Source organism: Crassostrea angulata, chromosome 9 (assembly GCF_025612915.1).
Source record: "Crassostrea angulata isolate pt1a10 chromosome 9, ASM2561291v2, whole genome shotgun sequence".
In the NCBI taxonomy this organism is placed as follows: domain Eukaryota; kingdom Metazoa; phylum Mollusca; class Bivalvia; order Ostreida; family Ostreidae; genus Magallana; species Magallana angulata.
This window is the reverse complement of record NC_069119.1, coordinates 18,653,349-18,675,062: the sequence shown is the minus strand read 5'-3', so window position 1 is coordinate 18,675,062 and position 21,714 is coordinate 18,653,349. Positions and strand designations below refer to the sequence as shown.

The window sequence follows — 21,714 nt, the reverse complement described above, 5'->3', positions numbered from 1 at the left end:
TTGGATGAGGTTGGTTTTTTTTAATTTTAGTATTCTTTGAATTTAGTAAAAGATATGTTTCCTTTATAAGCTTTACAAAATCATAAACTATATCTCAAGAAGAATGTGAAATGTCTGATTTCAGTCTTTTCACATATATCTTTCTTTTTTTTTTCTTTTTTTCAATATCATTATCACCTTTCATCATCATCATCATCATCATCATCATCATCATCATCATCATTATCATCATCATCATCATCATCATCACTTATTCATTACAGTGACATGTGTCACATCTTTTACAACTGAGTAGTATACAATTAGATCAAACACCCGGCCCATTGGACCTATAAGTCACTGTGAACACTAAGTAAAATATTTTCAAAACATGCGCGAGAATTTACTTTGTCTTAAAGTGGCTCTATACACCACTTTTTGATGACGCAGTACGCAAAAAAGTAAATCTGGAAGCATGCAATTCCGGTACTGGCTGATTTAAACTGAGGCGAATTGTATGGGGACCGCTCTTTTAACAAATTTGTTAAATGAATTGTCTTCGATTTAATTTGTTAATTGAAAAATCATTACTTACCAGTAATGTGACACCTTCACGTTGTGTCCTATTATTTTTATCGAAAAAAAACCCAATAAAATCAAGTTGAATTTTTAAAATAGTTTCTTTCCGATTTTCGACATCTTACAGCGTAGCTCAGTGGGTTAGTGGGTTCACTACAATCCTGTAGGTCATGAGTTCAAATCCCATTGAGGACTATTAAATTTTTAACTTTCCAAAATTTTCTAAAACGTATTTTTTGGTTGAATAATTGAAAGAAAATTCTAAACCGGTGAAAGTATTTTAATTATAATATACTTTAATCCACACTAATATTGACAGATGTTCCCAACCATCATAAGGGGATGGGAGGGTGGCTTTGAATTTCTCTCAGGTTGGGATACATATATCCTAATAGTTAATTTTCCCCTTTATTTATTTTACTTACTTTTGCATTAAAGCTAATAAATTCACTTATATAGGCCTATAGTGAAATATGTATGTATGTATCATTCCATCGTGATATTTAGGAAATTATCTTTAACTCAGAAATAAAAAGTCCCCAAGATGTTTGGGCCTTGGAACTTAGGAACGATAACTCTTACCTGAGGAAATTTCATACCAAATAAAATTAAAAATATTTTTTGTGTTTATTTGCAATGATTTTTATTTAAATTTTTTATGTCACAGTTAATAAAATACATTTTTTTATAACATCAAGCAGCTTTTTCAGATTTGTCGACAGAGTAAGAAAATATGAAAAATTATTTTTGGGGAAATACTAAAAAAAATTGCAATAATAAAATTTTTGAGTGTTAAGAAGTATTATATTTTTTTTTAGGTGTCCGGAGAAAATATCCATCACATGAAAAAAAAATTCTCTCAATTTGATAATAGTAAACTTTTTAAAAATTATTTTACAAAAACACGAAAAATCATTTCAAAATTCTTTAAAAATACCTATAATACCCCTATCATCATTTTAATATTTGATAAGTATATATTTTGTGGTCGTCTATTGAAAATTGGAATAAACTGTGGGTGTATAGAGCCACCTTATTTTGAATCCAGAATGTTTAAAATTAAAATTAGCAGTTTGTCTTGGAAAGTTGCAAATGAGAGTTTGAAATAGATTGTTTTGAGATAAATATGAATTATTCGAAAAATTAACACTTTGATAAAGTTCACTTCTGAGATTGTTATATAGAGCAAATTTTAGAAGAAAGTGGAATTTGTCCTCTATTTCGTCCAAGATACAGAATTTACAAGTGCGCTCAATGACAGGATTCCCCCCGAAATCGTCCGGTCTCCATCCTCAGCGGTAATACCCCACACCCAAACTGTGCCATCGCTGACCTAACATGTTAAGGATTATTATTGAAATATAATTTTCTAGGCAAAAATTACCTTTCAAAAAATCTATGTCCGCCTACTACTAAATCTAAAAATCAAAGTTTCAAAATTTTGAAATGTAAAAAAACAATTCTTATCTGTCTTTTCTTTATCATGCCCACCACCACACTCCCGTCTGCTGACGTTATTTTCTTTGTTTTCTTTTTTTTTCTTTTTTTTTCAATATCATTATCACTTTTCTAAAAATATATGTCCGCCTGTCATGCTTTGCATCACGTGTCTCTACTTCGTTTCCAATAGCATCACTTATTTAACAGCAATAAAAAAATATACGGTTAACCGCCTGAAAGACAGCGTGTCTACTAATAAGTAGTTATATTTTCCCCAATATCAAGTCATTACACACCATAAGAAAAAAGGTTTTGATTTATTTGATATATGAGACATAATGAATATTTTAAGTAAACATTTTAACAGTTGTCCTCCATCTTAAGTGATACAAACTTGACCCATTTAAAACGTCAACGTCCGGCAGGAGGCGGCCTCGTACTATAAAGACTCATCTGTTTATGTTTATGGTAAGGGCGTCTAATTGTTATCATTTTCATTCGTTGTATTCTGAACAATGCCTGATTTTATAATTGAATGATTAACATTCGGTAAAAAGGTAAGTCTTTATAGGATTTATACATGTGATATATTATACCTAAATTCTGGGGGGGGGGGGGGGTTCACTATTGTCAAAGTTGAGAACGAAACACTTTTATAACCACGATAAGCCCATAATTTGCAATTGAACTTTTGTAGTTTTGTGTGTTCGTGTGTGAATTCCCAATGCAATCAATGCAAGGTTTTCTATAAGCCTTGGCGGCTACGTATATGCAGATTAAGAAATCTTACAATGTGCATATCATTAGATTGTCCTTATATACTTATACATATCTTTTATTCAATGATAAAACAGAATAAACATAAGCCGCAGTGATCAAATTGAGATAATGCTTGCATACCGGTATAACATGCTGTAGCATACACTATTTCAATGTTGTGTGATTCTTTAAGGAGTACACGAAGATAAATAATGCAAAGCCATGATATGAATTGTTTCTTGATATAATATGTTGATGTTAAAGATTTTTGTAAACAGATGAGACATTTAACGATGTAAATAGGTAAATTTAAACGTTTCTTTGCTTTTCAGTATTATATCTGATTCATAATTAAGTTGCCCATTTCTTTTCTTTTTTTTTGGTGGGGGGGGGGGGGGTAAAATCGTTGTGTATTATCGCCAAGAACAGTATTCCTATGTTCAGCTTAATAAACGAACTACAAATACATTGGGGTAGTGTTCTTTGCATGCAATTTCTGACTGCAAATGTCCATCTTTTGTGATTTGTTGTGATTTCTGAATTGATTACTTAACTTTCAAGTTTTAACACACAGAAAGCACTTCACTGTTGAATCCTCTTACACAATATTCTTTACACCACTGTATGTTCTACATTCAATGAAATAAACATTTTTTTTTTTTAATCAGAAGAACTTTTGCTATTAAAGGATTTCTTTTCTTTTACATGATTATATAAAAATGAAAAAGCACCTAATTAAGAGTATAAAAGCTAAATGTTTAGAGTTGTTTTGAAAAGAAGAAGCAATTTGAAAATGATAATTATTGTTCATGTATATCGCAAGTTGCATGAATGATATTCAGCATATAACTTTAATAGGAACGTGTAGTGTAACCTATTGTTTCAACGGGGATCAAAGACAATACCCAATTGAGGGAAGATGGGTTAAAATGTTGCCAAATAATTATCATCTTATATATTTTCACACAGAGATTTCCACTGATTGTAAATATGATTAAGTTGGGGAATAGCTTGGTAGGATGCCACTCGGCTTTCTGCTGGCTGCTAATGGAAAGGAGAAACAATTCCGAAAAATTAAAACAAGTTCTTTATTTTTTAAGCGTCGGATGGAAAGAGAATTGAAACATAAACATATTATGAAACACCCTGTAGTAAAACACAGCAATGTGAGAAGGCGAGATTGTTTTGTTTTTTTATGTAACAATATTTTGCAGGCTTTACAATCCAAAAGCATAGATATATCGTTAACGCAGCATTTATTTTGAGGATTATTTGCTTTCAACTATAATGACTGAACGGGACTTGAAAGATCCGACAGGGAAAGTAGTGTTTCGTGCTGTTGAGTATGATGGAACTCGCTTTCCTGCAATTATATTTGGGAACATAGCCAATCAACTGAGAGAACTCAATGGAATGACTTTCAAGGAGAGTGATGTCTTTGTTGTAGCATATCCAAAATCTGGTCAGTCTATGTTATAATTCTTTTATGATCATCCTTGTATGTACATGTACTTATATTGTGTATGACATGATTTAATTTACGCTACACTTGTTTATCATAATTGATGTTTGTCGAAATTTGTTGTAATCAATAATTGGTTGCTTATATTAAATGTACAAGAAGATGCATTTCTTTATTCCCAAAGTAATATAGATAAATGTTCGTTTCGTTGTAAGTGATGCACACGTTTGTGCAATTAAAATTTTCATGTGGCAGTCACAAACAACTGATGGATACGTTGATTTAAGATAATCATCAAAACAATTTTTTTTTATTTTGATACCAAAATTATATGATAGATAAAAATCAAATCAATTAAAATAACAATTAAGTTCTTCACAACAATTTGCACATTGTCCAAAGCGAGTTAAAAATATAATAGTATCTAAACCATTAGGATTAAAAATGAATTTATTTCCTATGAATGGAAGAAAAACCATTGAAGATCCAGATAAATACTTTTTTTTCGGGTATTTCAAATTTTGTATCAAAAATTGAATTTATCATAAACGTTAATATCTTATAAAATTTATTATTGAATTTACTATCATGAGCAAGGAAGCATGTTTTTTTTTTTGGTAAAATGAATGGTATTTAATGACGCAATTTTCGCTAAAGTGGTACCTGTTCTCTTGATGTTCCATTTCAGAATGCTCAGATCCACACATCCTTAAATTGAATGTACGAGTATTAGTTGTAATATTTGCTTTCTATTTCTCAATAATGTCCATAACATTTCTTCATACATTTGAAGGTAAATTTGGCTAGCCAAGTAAAAAAAACAATCAAAACCATGAGGCTGAAATGAACTTTCAATGATCGCCTATTAAAAAAAAATACTGCTCTGAATTTTTACGTTCATTTCTTTAAAGGGACTTGGACACGATTTGACTTAAAATGTTCAAATTTTATTTTTCCATTTTCAATATTTATACTGATGAATATAGAAGTTTATAATGTTATGTCAAAATTTGAAAGTCAAATATCAAGTTATAAGCAAGATACAGAGTTCATAATTTTTTGTTTTGTAAACAAAGCTGGAATATTGTCATTTTTTACAGATGTGTTGTATTGGTGTAAGTTTCAATCAAATGTATCTTTCTTTTGTTGAAAATAGTATTTATGAAGATACTGAATTAGTTTAAAAAAATTTACAAGTCATACTGTCTAAGAAATGGTAATTCTCTACATTACATTTTTTGTAAACAACTATAAGACTCGAGCTTTGTTTACATAACAACCAATTCTTACCTCTGTATCTCGCTTGTAACTTGACTTTGACATTAAATATTTTGGTCAATCATTTAAAATGCACCAGTAAACCATTTTTTACATAAAAAACAAAAATAAAATTTTTGATCTCAAATCGTGTCCAAGTCCCTTTAAAGACAAATGCAACGTTCCTCAGTGTTACATAATTTTTCTTGTAAGATTATTTCTTCTTAAATTGCTTTTAATGTCCAAAAACCCAGGCTATTTTTTGGAGTTATGATATTTTGCGTTTTTTTTAATTGCATAAAAAATGCAATTGAATGCTTATTAAAAAAATCATAGTATATCTCTCTAATTGAAACCATATATCCAAATATAAAAAAATATATAATATGAAAATATGATTTTGAAATACAAAGTAGAAATCTAACATTAAAGAGATGGGAAAAAATAACGGAAGATAGGTCGCGTCTGACCTTAAGTCGTTAATTTGATACTGAATCATTCATGAACAAAGCATCAATTATTTGATTAAGTAATGGTTGACAGTGTTACAGTGTTTTTAACTTCTTAAATGTAATGGATGTTAATTATGATCATTCTCCACTACAGGAACTCACTGGTGTTATGAAATCGTGGCCATGCTTAGAAATAACAGTTCAGAGCTCACAAAACAATCGCCGCCTTTGATTGACAGGCTACCTGTCGAGAAACTCAGGCAGGTGTTCGATGGGGTTCGAGTGTCCCATCTTTTGCCTCGACATATGCCCAGAGATTCTATTGAAAGGCGGTGTAAAATCATTCACATTTACAGGAACCCAAAAGATGTTGCCGTCTCGTATTTTCACTTCCTAAAGAAGACCAAAGAAGGAGAGCTCATAAAGGACATGGAGTTTGATGTGTTCTTCCAAATGTTTATCACAGACCAGTGTACAATTAATTTTTTGTTTTGAATAGAGAAAGAACGAGAGAATGGGTTCAATTGTAGACATATTTCATACATATTCAGTATAATATATAAATACAGAAAAACAATTAAAGTAGATTGTGTACGTGAGGGAGGGATAGGCATAGTTAATTTTCCAGTTAGTATGATATTTAAAGCAAAAAGAAATGGTTAAAAATTAAATATGCGTAAAAAGAATTACGACTAATGCTTGTTACTGTAAATGTGAGATATAAGAAATTTAGACTGGGAAGAACATTTTTGTTGTCCCAGTGGAAGAAATTTTTTTCAACAGTATGAGATTTAATAGAGCTGGATGGTCGAGGCCATTTTTAGACTTTATTAATCTCAATCGCAACGTTTCGGACCTTTCCGGCAAGCTCGGAAAAACACGTGTTTTTCCGAGCTTGCCGGAAAGGCCCGAGAAGTTGCGATTGTATTAATCTAAGAAGGGAAGCTGCTCTGTATGTAGATATAGGAAAACATTCAAATTTTAAACTTTAATAATATGTAATATTTCTTAACTAAATAACAGTTAATAGCTTATCAAATCATTTTGAAAAACATGAGCTAAATCTGACTTGAACTCTATTGCTTTGTTTTCTTTTTATAAAGTACATCGAGGTTCTTGGATAGATTACGTCAAGGAATGGACAGATTTCAAAGAAGAAAATGTTGAATACCCATTACTGAACATCTGTTACGAGAGCATGAAAAAGGTTGGCCAAACAACGTTCATAATAAGTCGTGGAGTAGAAAATAAAATAAAGAAATCTTTGATTGTACTTATAAAATGATGAATAGGTAAACATTAATTCTCTCTATCCGATAGACAATGTTTGCCAAATAGCAGAATATGAACATCTAATGGCAAGTCATTTTAACTCGTTTACTCAATCAAAAAATTCCGGGCAATGTTTTAATCTGGATATTTAAAAACCTTTTGCAGGTTTCTCATAAGAATAACTACTGTTCAAACGTTTAGAGTCAGTTCAATGATGATTAATAAAATCTGCATTAAAATTACAAATTAAAAAGAAATTTTCCCTGGAAAAAAATATGTTTGATTCTGAAAGTGAAACATGGAAATAGTTGATATTCATATCCCAAACGACTGCAATTTATATTGTTTTTGTAGCAAAATAAAAATCATAAGAACATTTACAATAGTTGACAACACATGGATGAACAGAATTCCCTAAAGGTTATCTTTTCAAAACTGACTGGGACATGACAATAGTAAGAAAGTTTGGAAAATAAAAAAAATACCCCATACACAACTATATTTTAGTTTACCTTGTGTTCTTATACTTTAATCATTTCAAGTTTTGTAGCAAATTGTTCTGTTATTTAATTGCAGATGGCCAAAAAAAAACTATAAAATAGTTACAATATTTTGCAACTGTTTAAGTAATTTTGCAGGACCTCAGAGGACACGTTAAAATCATTGCAGACTTCCTTGAAGTGAAACCAAGTGAAGAATTAATGGACGAAATCGCTCACAAATGTGAATTTCAAACTATGTCTGCTTTTAAACACAATAACATTCCGGATAGCATGTGCAGGATAACCGAAGTACGGGACAAACATATCATGTACAGAAAAGGTGAGTTTAATTTGATTTCATTATTTTATTTGTAATGTATTGTTGGGAAATTTAAAGAATGACAGCTTTTTGTATTGGAAAATGAATTACTACCTTTATTTCAAATTAATCAGAACTTCGATTAGATTGCCTAGATTTAAATTATTATTTCTTATAACTGCGCGGGGAATATTGGATAATCTGTGCATTGCACACTAACTAAATATTTCCCAGCTGAGCTGGAGGGGGCATCGAGTATGAAACTCAATTACTCCTACCCTCACAGTTTTGAAACAATAAACATGTACATAGAAATTTAATTAATATTGTAATTATATAGAGATCAGAAAATAACGAATTGGGATTGGAATATAGAGTTTGCCGTTGTGTTTGAGTTTTATTGTGTTTTGAGTGTAGGTGGGTTAGCCCCCCCCCCCCCCCTAAAAAAATGATGATAATAAACATACCTTAATTAAAGTGCTTTACAATTATGTATGAAGAAAAGGTAAAGTTTTCTATTCATTTATATTAACACTTTAATCATCTTATAGGAGAAGTTGGCGACTGGAAAAACTGGTTGACAGTCGCGCAAAGTGAAGCATTAGATGAGAGAATCCAAGCAAGAAACCTGCCTTTGGAGATACATTATTCCTGATAAAATATAATTCAACCAACCAATTATAATTGTGCAAACAGTCAGCATACAACCTTGGATTTTGAGAGTAGTTCTATTCTTATTTATCCAAACAGTGAGATTATTGTTTTTAGAGCTTACATTGCCTCGTTTTGTACAATAAATGATGATACATATATTCAGGAATCTAGATGATTAACAAATTACCCATCAGATCTAGAAAACAAGTTACAATATGGTAACTACATTACTAAATTTAATAGTAATATTTAGTAAAGGAAAAATCAATGTAGTCTAACTTTCTAAACTCAATATTTTCCTATGTGTATGTCTATATACAAGGGTCTTCTTACAAAGAAGATTAATAAAGTCTAAAAATAGCCAGACAGTTTAGCCCTCGTTACTTAACATTTTGCCCATACAGGGATCGTTCCTTTAGAGGTTGATTTGATTGTTAAATGAAGATAGTAAAAAAATATAAATTTGACTTTTAGTTAGCAATGTGAAAAAAGAACTTAACATATGTTTAGTACAATATGATTAAAATGAAGATTTAGGATTGTCTATTTCATTTAAAAGGATTAAATGTTGACCAAGGCAAATGCTTCCTCTAGCCAAAAACAGGGTACATGGAGCTCGGTATTACAATGACATTTTATAAAATGTTATTCACTGAAAACTCACTGAAAACGTTTCTGTACCTTTATATAGCTTGCAGATACTGTATACATGGTTATTTTCGCTCCGTGTTATTTTCGTCTGACTTCACCTGCAAACGGCTTCATTCCGTCTTGAATTCGCCCAGACATCGGCTTGTTTAAAGAGAGGTAACTTAAGACCTAGGAATTCGCCCAGTCTTAAATTCGCCCACTGTCAACGAGAGCGAATGGGGCGAAAATAAAACGGGGCGAATATCTCCCTGTATACAGTAATCTTGTGAATGTCTAACTAGCGTAGACTCTCCTTCTAAATTTTGATACTAAAACATGTATATGAATATTGAGATAAAAAGGTTAAAATGTCCACACTTTTAAAACTACTGTGAAAACAGGATAAGATCAATTTAATACATTTTATCAAATAAAGCTGGAATGTAATGTTCCGAAAACTCACTCTAATCATTTTTTCAGTTCAGAAATCTTCTAAATAAAGCACCGGTATGTATTTTATCAGAAATGACATTATCTAACTTTTCGTTCATATTGTTAATGAGAAGCTATTAAACATCTTAAACCCATCCATAATTATGACTTTGTTCTGTGCAACATGTAAGAGCTTGGGAGACAAGGAGAAGTAATGATACGGTTATTTTTATAATTAGAATTCTAACCTGACATTAATTTAAGTTTTTCACTATTTAGTTTTCTTTCATACTTTTAAAACTGTAAAACAAACTTGTTCTTTATCAACTAGGGATGGCAATTAGCTGCAGAATTGCTAATCATTTAATCGAAATTCGTTCCAATCGATTAATTGCTTGCTCGTATCACAATACACAATATATGAGGAGAGTATATTCTGCAGATGTGTAAATCAGAAAACTGTATGAAAAAATTTCATTATTATCTAAAAAACACATCTAAAACAACTTCCCTGCCCGCATTTTTGATCGTAGTAACATGGATGCCCAATATAGACAAATGCATTTTCTCTGAAAAAATTGTCGTGTTAAATGAATTTTTAAACAAAATAAATATTCTATAAATTGGAATACTATTGTATCCCTCTTTAACCACGTCTGTATTACGTTCCTGACTTCTTTTTTTTATATAAAAACCATAAATATACACTGAACAAAATTTGAATAGTGTATATTGTTGGTGCGATTTGTTTGTTCGAGTACAAGGCTTAAGGTCAGACGACACGTTCCTCAAAAATCTTTTTCGTATCTCCTCGTAATAAAAAGTTCCAATAAAAAATACTAATTTTATAATTACTTTAAAAATGATCAAAATTTACTTGGATTTGGTTATATGTCTAGATGTTCGAGTGGTGAAGACCGTGGCCGCTTACTGACAAAAGCGTATAGGTTCTAGAGGTCGTGAGTTCAAAGCCCCGCCCCGGCGGAGATATTGTTCTAATTTAGTGAATTTCGCTGTGCTGAAGATGTATTTATTTTCATATCAGCAATTCAAGTGTATTTTCAAGAAGATTATATAGGATATTGCATACTCTAGTATTTTGCAGAAATGCCTGGTAAGGTACCCTAATTTTTTGCAAGAAAGCTTGTCAAAGTAGTAGTAAACCATTAACAAATTCCTTGAAAAAGTTATCTAAAATTGAGGAACGTGTCGTCTGACCTTAATTCTAAAAGATATATATAGATCGGAATATGTCTTCAAGGTACATGTATGTTGGTTGAAAACTTCCCATAACCAGGCTATCAGTATATAATGAATTAATGGTCCAACGTGGTGTGATTTTACTGGACTTTGTTGCCGTCATATAAAATTACAGTCATCGTTCATTAACAACTGGGAAATATAAATGTCTCTTTTACTGTTATGTATTGGTAGAAAATATATCAACATAATTAAATATTCACTTAATTTTAGTGACACGCAGTAAATTCTTAGAACTGTCCAATTGCGTAGGCCTTGTTAAAAAGCACACTGAAAAATTACGCACTTTTTACACATTTTCTATCCTATATGTTTGATCAGATTAAATTATTTGATATTTCGTTGCAATTATTGTTCTAAAATACCCCCTGCCTGTCACTGATGGTCATTTTCAATTCATTAGCAAGATTGTAGTGATGAATGATTAGCAAAATTAATTTACCTCCCAACGATTATCAATAATTGATACCAATCCCAGTGACAATTCAGAAAACATGGTAAACTAGAGCCGAGCTCGTTGCAAAGCAACGAGTAGGTCTTCCGTCGCAACTTCGTGTCGCGAAAGGATTGTCCATCAGTCTCATTAAAATACCTCCTTCTCCTGACACTTGTCAGAGCCTGACAGACCCTGTATTGATAAAAGGTCATCTTTACATGACAATTTCTTCTTACGAATTAGAGCTTTAGAAAATTGATTGGAACTCTTCAAATGGAGACAAAAAAAATTAATTCATACCTGTTTTCTATGTAACCTCTAGATTGCGTATTGCACTACTCATTAAACAGATAAAGGCATATCTTTGCTAAGTATGTGTTTATTTAATTTGTATGCAAATGTGGAGGTCAAGTGGGTATAGTCTGTTATTGATACAGGTCTATCAGAACCTGGCGAGTGTAAGGAGAAGGGAAATGGTTTTTAATTATACTGGATTATCAATATGATAATAGTAAGTTCAAGAAATCGAAAACGAGACTCAATTTCAAAGTATTATTTTCATACCAGGCAAGTTCTTCGTTTAACTTACTTCAAGTTTAGGATAACTTTAAAAAGTACATCATTTATGTACATGTATATAATTAATTTAATCATAATAAAAGTGTGGATGTGGCGGTGGGGGAAATGACCCAAAAATCAATTTTCTAAGCGTTAACTTAAGGGAAATTTTGGTTGAGAGAAAGGGGGTATTGCTCCCACTGGACCATCTAAAAGGTACTGTTAGCAAGCTCACAAATGATATCCCCGCTAAGAAAGAAGTCATTACTCACGTATTTCTCTATTAGAGAATAATGGATGGTTCGTTTTCTTTAATAAGTGAGTCAGACAAGGCAGGGTATATTTACAGGTCACAAGTAATCTTTATGACAAACTCTAGCTTTTACTCATTTCCATTAATACAAGATATGACACATGTTTAATATGACTTTGAACTTGCGCAACTGACCCTGGGTCAAGTTCATGACACATCATCGGTCATCAGGAATCTTTACATGAAATAGAAACTCCCAATGTTTCTCCTTAAATGACTTAGGAACAAATCATTACACACCCTCAGGTCATAAGCAATCTTTGTGTGAAGTAAGAAATTCCAAAGTGGACCGGAAACAAATTTTGCACTTTTCCTGCCAGTGACCTTTACTTTGTCCAAATGACCTTGTGTTTAGGTCATGAAGCTTCGTCAGTTAACGAGTATTATTTGTATGAAGTAAGAACACTTCCAATGTTTCTCCATCAGAAAGATATAGACCGGACACGACGTACGGACGGACAAGGTGATTTTTATTTAAACCCCCCCCCCCAATTTTTTTTCGTGGGGTTTAAAAATCTTTTTAGCCCGTTTTGTGCGGCACAAAAAAGACCTATATTTTTCAATTATTTCTATCATATCACATATAAATATACATGTAAATGTATGATTTGTATGCACATTTGAGTTCTTTTCATCATCGTCGGAAAGGATAAGAAACCCTTGGGGTCCAATAATGTCTTTTCATGGGCATTTGTCAATTTGCATCACTAAATGATTTCCAAGCGGTAATAAGCTATCAAAGCTATTGAGATGTTACATGTAGATATTGAATTTCTATAGATTTAAATTTAAGGTTAGGAAAAACAACACTTTTTTATACAGTAAAAAAAAAATCTATAATAGCTTTATGTACGCGTACACATAAATAAGAAGATGTAGCGAAAGCTATAAAGACTTTATTTCTTCTGTTCTAGACTTTTTCAGAGTTAACAAGCTACAAGTTAACAATCTCCCATTTTGACAAGCTAGATTAAAAATAAAATATTCAGCTGAGTTTTAATCTGCATTACAACCTCATATTACACAACTTCAATGATTTTTTTTTATCAATGTGCATATAACAATAAGTAAAATCCCCAAGAACAAATATCTATCGCAATTAAATGCATACATTTTTGGGAGGCAGAAAAGTCGCTATATTATAGTCTGCAAGTCAATTGAACTACTACAATTATTTCAAAGAAATAAGAAACTGTCGACACTTGCAGTACTCTGATGATTTAATGACGATCGACCGACTTTATTGCTTAATGTAGTCGTATATCATTACTTCTAATCCTGAGAACAAATTTTATTTAATATTTGACTTAAAACTGTTAACTTATAAAACCAGAGACATAAATAACTTTTTAAGTTATTTAAGTCTCTGATAATATATATTTTATTCTGTTCATAACTATAGAAGTTTAGCGTGTTCAACAGGTTAATTTTTTAGCCACATTCTCAGATTACGATATCGCACCTTTAATGTGAGGTTGATTGACATCGAATATTTAAACACTTATTGTTTAACAATTGACCGCTGCATTGAAAGCATCCTTCCAAATGTTACTCAATTATTTATCAATTGCTGATCTGCAGCCCAGGGGCAATATTCTAGGCTATGTGCGCTGACGCGACACGAGACTTTCGGTCGCACGTGGAGCGGATTCATTTGACTTAGCATAGACTGACCGAATAAACACACGGGTGGGAAGGTGACATACATTGAGGAGAAAAATGTACACATGTTAAGCAGTCGCCAAAAATGGGTCTTCGCCACATTTTGAAAAAAAAAAATCCCTTGCACTGTGATCATGAAACCGATAAAATCTAAACAAATCTTGTTTAAAAACTCATGTGAACATTCTAAAAATAATCACTAAATCCCTCAATTCTATCGTGTCGGCCTCTACCGCCAATCGCAAATTCTCGGGCCTTTCTGGCAAGCTCGGAAAAACACTTCGAATGGATTACCTAGGCGTCCATGACGACCCCCCCCCCCCTTTTTAAAACTTGATATAATTACATCACATTTTATGATCTGTTGAGATGTGAGCTATATTTCATTAAAGGTATCAATATACACTAAAATATAACACAGAAACGACATACAAAACTTCTTGCCGATACTTATTTTAATGGGAAGCGACTCCATTTTGTATAATATTCTAACATCCGGTGATGTTAATACATTCGAGGTGTTTTTCCAAACTTGCCAGAAAAGCCAGGGAAGTTGCAATTGCCTCTACCGCATGTGTTAATTTGATATTTGATTTTTTTTATCCTGCCTTGAACGCTTGGAGACTGTTTCATTTTCTTAATTCGGCTAAATAATGCTTCCAATTTTGAGCGCGCTCTCTCTCTCTCTCCTTCTCTCTCATTTTATGTGCAACCTTATGAAGACGTCAACTACTTTCTACAATATCTATAAAACCTCTCAGCAGTATCTAGCGGAAATATTCGTGGGTAAATAAAAAAAATCTTAAATTGAAACACAAGTCAAGGTCAAAATCTCGAATAAACAAATAGTTGGAATCGTACAAAATATCAATAAACATGCACGTGTGATCAAGTACATGCAGAAGAACACGAGCTACCGCGGATAACTTGTCCACTCGCGCGGGATCTCCTTGGCTATGTTCTAGGGGTGATCATTTGAAGGTTTAATCTTTGTGGTTTTTCGTTGTTTATCTATAACATTATTAGTACATGTATAGTTTTTAGAACATTTTAGAATTACAAATTCACTATTGATTTATGTCTGATGATGTTTCTGATTTGGAACAATATCGCTTTTATCAATTTTTAGAGGGGCTTCTCAATTCACATTCTAATGTTTCATTCAATAAATTGAAGGTGAACAAAAAAGAACATAAAATTGAAACAGTTCTTGTATATATATCTTGTTATTAGATAACCGCTGACCTCTAGGTAGTGCAGCCGCGACCGATTTCCTCGGCCGCGGATGAGGGATCGGATAACTTACGTAAAGTTAAAACACACATAAAAAGCTCAGAACCCAGGAAGATTTACAATGTTTGCAGTATGATGAATAAACTCTAATTAATATAAGTTTTTTTCCCCTTTAATCCCACAGTTGATCTATCTGTCTGATACTGCTTCAGTTCGAGTTTATGATTAAACAGAACGATTTCTTATTCTATCGTTTAATTCAAATTAAGAAGAGTAAGCTTTAATGTCATTGTGTACGATTCTTGTGTTTGCTGCTAAGTAAAATCACATATGACAGACGCGATTCTTGTGTATTAGATAACAGCTGACCGCTAGGTAGTCCAGCCGCGACCTTGGCGATCGAATATCTCGGCCGCGGGCGAGATGGGTTATGTAATGACGCACACAACTAAGAATTTAGGGCGATTTGAATTGCTTGCAGTAAAATGACTCAAATCCATTTCATGGAAGTTATTTTTTTTAAAATCTAGTTTATATATCTCACTAGATAAGAAAAAGAACGTTTATATTTTCTCGTTTTTGTTTTTCTTAACGGTTGTCCACTATAGGACCTAAACAGAGGTTACTCCAAAAAAAGGCTGTAAGAAAAACATGTACACGTATACTTTTTAGACACTTTTTCAAATGAATCAAAGCATCCCGTATATGCTGGAACACTTTCAGCTGTTAATATATGTACGTTATTCGCACGAAGACGATTCGCTTACTTGCCAAATGAATACAGGTACATGTTAAAAAGACAAGCTTTTTACACTCATAATACGCATTACCGGTACAAAATAGTTTTGTAACGACATTGATAACACAATAATGAACAACTTTTCTATCGACAGCTATAGCGAAATATTAACCATTTTTGAGTTATAAAGCGAAGACTTTTAAGTGCTCTAGACCCCTAATTTAAGGGGCCAGCCCTTTTTCAATGGTGTCAAGTGAAAGCCCTTGACATTTTGCACATATTTTGTTCTATATGTGTTTAGAGAAAATTTTAAACTAAAGAGCTACATAACAAAAACACAACAAAAAATCAGCATTTTTTGAAACAAATTCAAATTAATTTTTTGAAACTTTAAAGGAGGAAAATTGTAAAAACAAAACTCGGAGGACAACGTTCAAACTCTCTATTTTGAAGATTTGTGACTTTGTAACACAGGCTGTGAGCGGTTTCAGAGCCTTTGCGTGCACAAGAATGCCTATATTTTGGGGGAAAAGGGGAATAACTCGGTACCGGAAGTGTCGATATCAACGATTTTCCATAGATATTGAGAAATAGTAACTACCAATAAGCTCTGCAAATTTGAACTTTATAGGACAACAAACAAGCAAGATATTTGAGTTTTAAAAAACGTCTAGAAGAAAAAAAAGAATAAAAAGAATTACCAACAGAATCAGTACAAGGTCTTCCGTTGAAAACGGAAGACCTTAATAAGACTCCATTACATCCCCCTCGTAGATCCAAGAGAATCACGAAACCATCTCATTGATAAAGAACAGAGAGATATAATTGTCTCTCTTACTGATATGTATTGGCAGATGAAATATCAACATTTTTGCACATTCACTCAGTTTAAATGACACGCAGTGATTTCTTGAAAAAGCCCAGTCGTGTAGGTCTCCTTCTGTATCCAATGGGTTTGGTCAATTTCAATTTCATTTATTTGATATTTTAATGCAATTATTGTTCTAAAATACCCACTGCCTGTTTATCATTTTCGTTAGAAAAGTTGAGTTATCATGCTAATTTTGGTTATCATCTCTCCGCAATATGCATCAACTGACGCAAATCTTTGAATTTTAAAACAAATTTTGCATAAAAATATCAAATAAATTAATCTGACCGAACATAATGTTTTATAAAGAGGCCCTAAACTGTTGAAGTCTTCAAAGAATGTATTCCATGTCATTTAAAATTAAATAGATGTGCAAGTATATTGACATCAAATCTGCAAATACAAATTATGAGCATTAAGCAAGTCTTTAGCAAGGGCAAATTTACAAGATTTATAAGAAAATGTTTAAGTTATGAAAATTACATTAATATATTGCCACATGAGCTCAGAAAGGTTTTTATGAAATTTAGAATCTCAAATCACTATCTCCCATTGGAGACTGGGTGATGGTACAATGCTCCTTTAAACCAAAGAGTGTGTAAACTGTGTAATTAAGGTTTTTTTTTTTTTGCTGACAAATTCCATTATATTCTTGAATGTAAAGAGCTATAGACATTTAGACATACATTGTAAATATCTTGATGATAAATAATGGTCAGCGCCAAATACTATTAAGTTTTGTGAACTAGTCTTGTTCTAATGTTACAAACCTGGAAAAAATATATTATTTTATTATCAAAATATACAGTCTGATATAAAAGTACATCCTCCATTATTATACTTTTTCCTATTTTCCTTGTATATATTGTATATCTCTGCTTATTTACTATGTATCTACTACTACCTATTTATTCATAAAATGTACTTCAGACTTTTGAACTGTTTATAATGATTGATCTCATGTACCATAGTTTGAGCGAATAAACTGAATTAAATTGAATCTATTGTTGTTCAAATAATAAGTTTTCATTAAATGCAAAAAAAATGTTATGCCACGACTTTAGTGCGGTCTTGTGACTAGCAGACAGTAGATTAACCAGATTTCCATGTAATTAGGTACCATCAATCATTCAGTCAATGCAATAAACTTTGGACGAATTAATTGTAGTATGTAGTTGAAATACTGTAGTTCACATACATAGGCATAAAATAAAGTATTTATGAATTTTAAGATTTGTGAATAGTGAAAAATTTCCATAAAAGATTTCTGAAGAAATTAATCGTTTTCAACATCTGCATGTCTTCTCAAATAATCTGTTTGATGCCAATCACAAGATGATACCAACATATTCGTTTACAGGCTGTATCTTGCATGGTTGTTTCCTAAACTTCTTTTAATGGACTGTTTCAGTTGACTCTGTCGTAGACCCTTTGCGACCTGGTTCGTTCAATATATAGCCATAACACAGTTGTTTGACAGTTTCGTATGAGAACACAGAAATGAATGAGGTGTTGCACCTTTTTTGAACAATGAGGCTGAATATTTGGTATTTAGTATAAGTCTGGCTTAAAAATGTTTCAGCATAATTCTATATTATTTATTGATATCTGTTGGCAGATAAATAATTTTGCAAAACATTCGATCTTAACTTCAAAATTCCTAATGATTTGAAAATGACCACCAATAAAAGGCAAGGGCTATTTTAGAACAATTATTGCATAATAAATATCAAATAATTAATTTTGACCAACGTATTGGATACAGAAGGAGGCCTACACGATTGGGTTTTCCAGGATTTCTTCGCGTGTCACTTGAATTGAGTGAACGTGACGTGCAAATATTTTGATATGTCATTTGCCAATACATATCAGTCATAGAGACAATCATATTTCTCTGTTGTCGACCAACTTTAATTTCATATGACGTCAACAACGTCCAATAAAATCACACCACGATGGACCGATAATGCATTATATACTTAACCATGTATCCACCGGGTTCCGGGCATTTTCCATACAACATTCCCTATCTGTAATTTTAAACAAGTCTTTAAAATTTACTTGATCAAATCACACTAACAATATACATTGTTCAAAGTGTATTCTATATACCAGTAACTCGTAGGTATGAAATTGTTAAATTGAATACCGCCCGTAAGCACTGATATAATATGATAATTTGTCTGCACGACCTGGTGTGTTATAGGACCGACGACATCCAAAAATAAGCATACAATGTTTAGATTTATATTCATAGTGATGTTTATTAGTAAGAAATATTTGTGTAGCGTCCTTTTAAGGTTGTTATTATATACGGTCTTTGTCAGGAATGTGAATAATGGATGGAGCAGCCGTAAAACATGTTATACCGGACGGTATAGTCCGCTTCCGCACCTAAAAATATAGTGTCATTGAGAAGCTTTGTCGAGAAAACTCTTTTTTAATAACGAATAGATATGATTTAACGATTATTTCTCATAAGTACATGTACGTAACAAATGTGTTATGAAAGGTTGATCATTTCATTCAATCTTACAATGACAAATCTATTCAAATCGCATGATGACGGTTACTTGACAATGTGTTCATACGCCGTGATCAGGTTTGGCGTGTTAATTATAGAAACATGAACATCACCGATTTCCAAAGCAAACATAAGGGGAAATATACACTGAGTGTAAAAATTGTTACCTTAAATTCACATACTGTAAGACAGTTTAATTCCACGGTGTTAAAATGTCCCGATTTCTCAAATGTACCATTCGCGATGTTTTCAATTTCACGCTGCAAGAGTTATTTATCTTTGTTTCTACATGAATATAATACGTTTTTAAAAACTAATGATAGTATTCATGATCACGATTGGTTTAATTTCGCGGGAACATGATAAATCGCGAACATAGTGAAAATAAAACCATCGTGATTTGCCAATCTACAGTATATAGGTTGTTTCTTCTGTGTAACGTACTGATTGACAAAAATATAAAAATATGTTAACTTCGTTTTAATTGACAATTGATCGGATAGGTGTTTTTAAATAAACATTGAAATGCTTCATTCAGGTTATGAAGGTAGCAAATATTGCAAAATAGAATAAAGGTTGTGTATTTTTTCTGCAATGATAGCTACCTATCTGCACACCATCAAATACCTGTCTTAAAAGAGATCGCCATGTATAGTTTCATTGTTTGAATATCATAAAAACGTATAAGACAATAACTTGTTTTGAAAAGAATTCATCATGGCATAAGACGGATAACACCGACCTCTAAAAAATTTAATGTACAATTTTTCTTACAAAAAAAAATTAACACACATTTAGAGGTTTGTTTAGTTATAACTCTAACAGTACTATAAATTCTCCGAATGAACCCATCTCCTGAATACCATCGAAATTTAAGTCCTACAGCCATTAAATCGTAAATCGGGCAGTAATTTGCGGTGTCGGAGTCGATGTCGGAAATGACCGAGTATCATTTTTGCTGACTGCATGTTTTACCTACTAGTGAAAATGTGTGTCGAGAGATGGCAATTTAAGTGTCTCTTATAAATTTTGTGTAGCAATTAATGTTTTGGAAGACAGGCAAGTACGTTCTCTTTGCTGTTTCAAAATAAAAATCGAATTTTCCGATCCTTGTAAGCATATTGTAGTGATATAAGGCAGATATATCCGTTATGAATAATTAAAAAAAAAAACCTTCGGGGTTATGTAAGATATGCTACGCCAAAGTCCGACGTGGTTTTGCAGAGGACCGATCTTTTGGTGTCCGTAATATTACGGTAATATGCACGCCAAAGTCCGATGGTTACGCTAAGGTCGGATGATTCGTCTCACAGAGATTCGTCACGAGAAAGTCCGATGGTCAGCATTTATTTTATTATCATTATACACAGTCAATTTCGAATAATATTCCTCATACTTTTAGATGAGTTTCTAAAGGATAAAGTGCCCAAATTTGATGATTCTGTTCTTCTAATGAAATCTTTGAGAAACAGAGCAACATGTTGAAATCCCATTTGTGTATTCGAGGCTGCAAAGCCCATACAGTACAATCTGCAATATAATCAAAAAGACGTGGAAACCCTTTTGCAATTAAGAGAAAAAAAAGACAATTATAGGGTTCCAATTATCACAACCTATTACTCTGTACTCAAGAACTAAGAAAGATTTAGAGCGAAATTAGACAACCCATTTCCCAATGGTGGCTTAAAACGTGTTCAGATGGAAGATGCCTTTTGTGCAACAGGACAGCACAAGAACACGCAGACGTGTTTATTAGCCCCATTACAGATCGCAAATACAAAATATTTGGTAACACGACTTGTTGCACAGACAACTGCGTTTATCTCATCAGCTGTTAAATCTGCTCAAAACACACAATTGATCAACAACCACCGTTCAACTATTAAGACAATTACTTAAATTTAAAGACATAATAACCTCAGTGGTTACAAATGGAAAGATGTGAGAGTACATGTAGTGGTAATTGACCATAGTCCTCATTGGACGGACACGGAGAGGAAAAGGTCTGGTTGCAGTTACCGTGGTAACCTTCACATTTATTGACAAAGCTGTTTCTTCTGTGTAACGTTCTGATCGACAACAATGATAATTTACATATTTTAATGACTTTTAAAGATACATGTTTACAAACGATTAATTATTTAAATGATTCAGAGATAAATGGTTAAAAAAAAGTCATCTACTTTTCTCTAGATTTTTTCTCCTTACTTTCCTGCCAGAAAGCAAAACATTTTCCATGCCTTTTCTCTCGATTGCAAAAGGAGTGCTCCGCGGCTGTGAAAGATATAGTAAAATGCTCAAATCTTAAAGCTAAAATATTAGGATTTTTTGATTTACTTAATAATTTTTTCATGGCAAAAAATATCATATATGTCCAAGTATAGGCAGATATGATAGTTAA

At 32.3% G+C, this 21,714-nt stretch overlaps 1 protein-coding gene across 2 annotated transcripts; it reads left to right on the top strand.

Moving 5' to 3' along the window:
• Positions 1–2,379: 2,379 nt before the first annotated feature.
• On the top strand, positions 2,380–9,019 carry LOC128164339 (sulfotransferase 2A1-like). 2 transcript variants are annotated; one of them, XM_052828130.1, is made up of 6 exons: positions 2,380–2,466; positions 3,972–4,219; positions 6,083–6,400; positions 7,032–7,135; positions 7,839–8,022; positions 8,553–9,019. In XM_052828130.1, the coding sequence occupies exons 2-6, from the start codon at positions 4,045–4,047 to the stop codon at positions 8,654–8,656; spliced, it is 885 nt and encodes a 294-aa protein (XP_052684090.1). In that variant the 5' UTR covers positions 2,380–2,466; positions 3,972–4,044; the 3' UTR covers positions 8,657–9,019. The 2 variants fall into 2 exon arrangements, with proteins under 2 accessions (XP_052684090.1, XP_052684091.1); XM_052828131.1 differs by having other exon boundaries at positions 2,426–2,555.
• Positions 9,020–21,714: the final 12,695 nt, after the last annotated feature.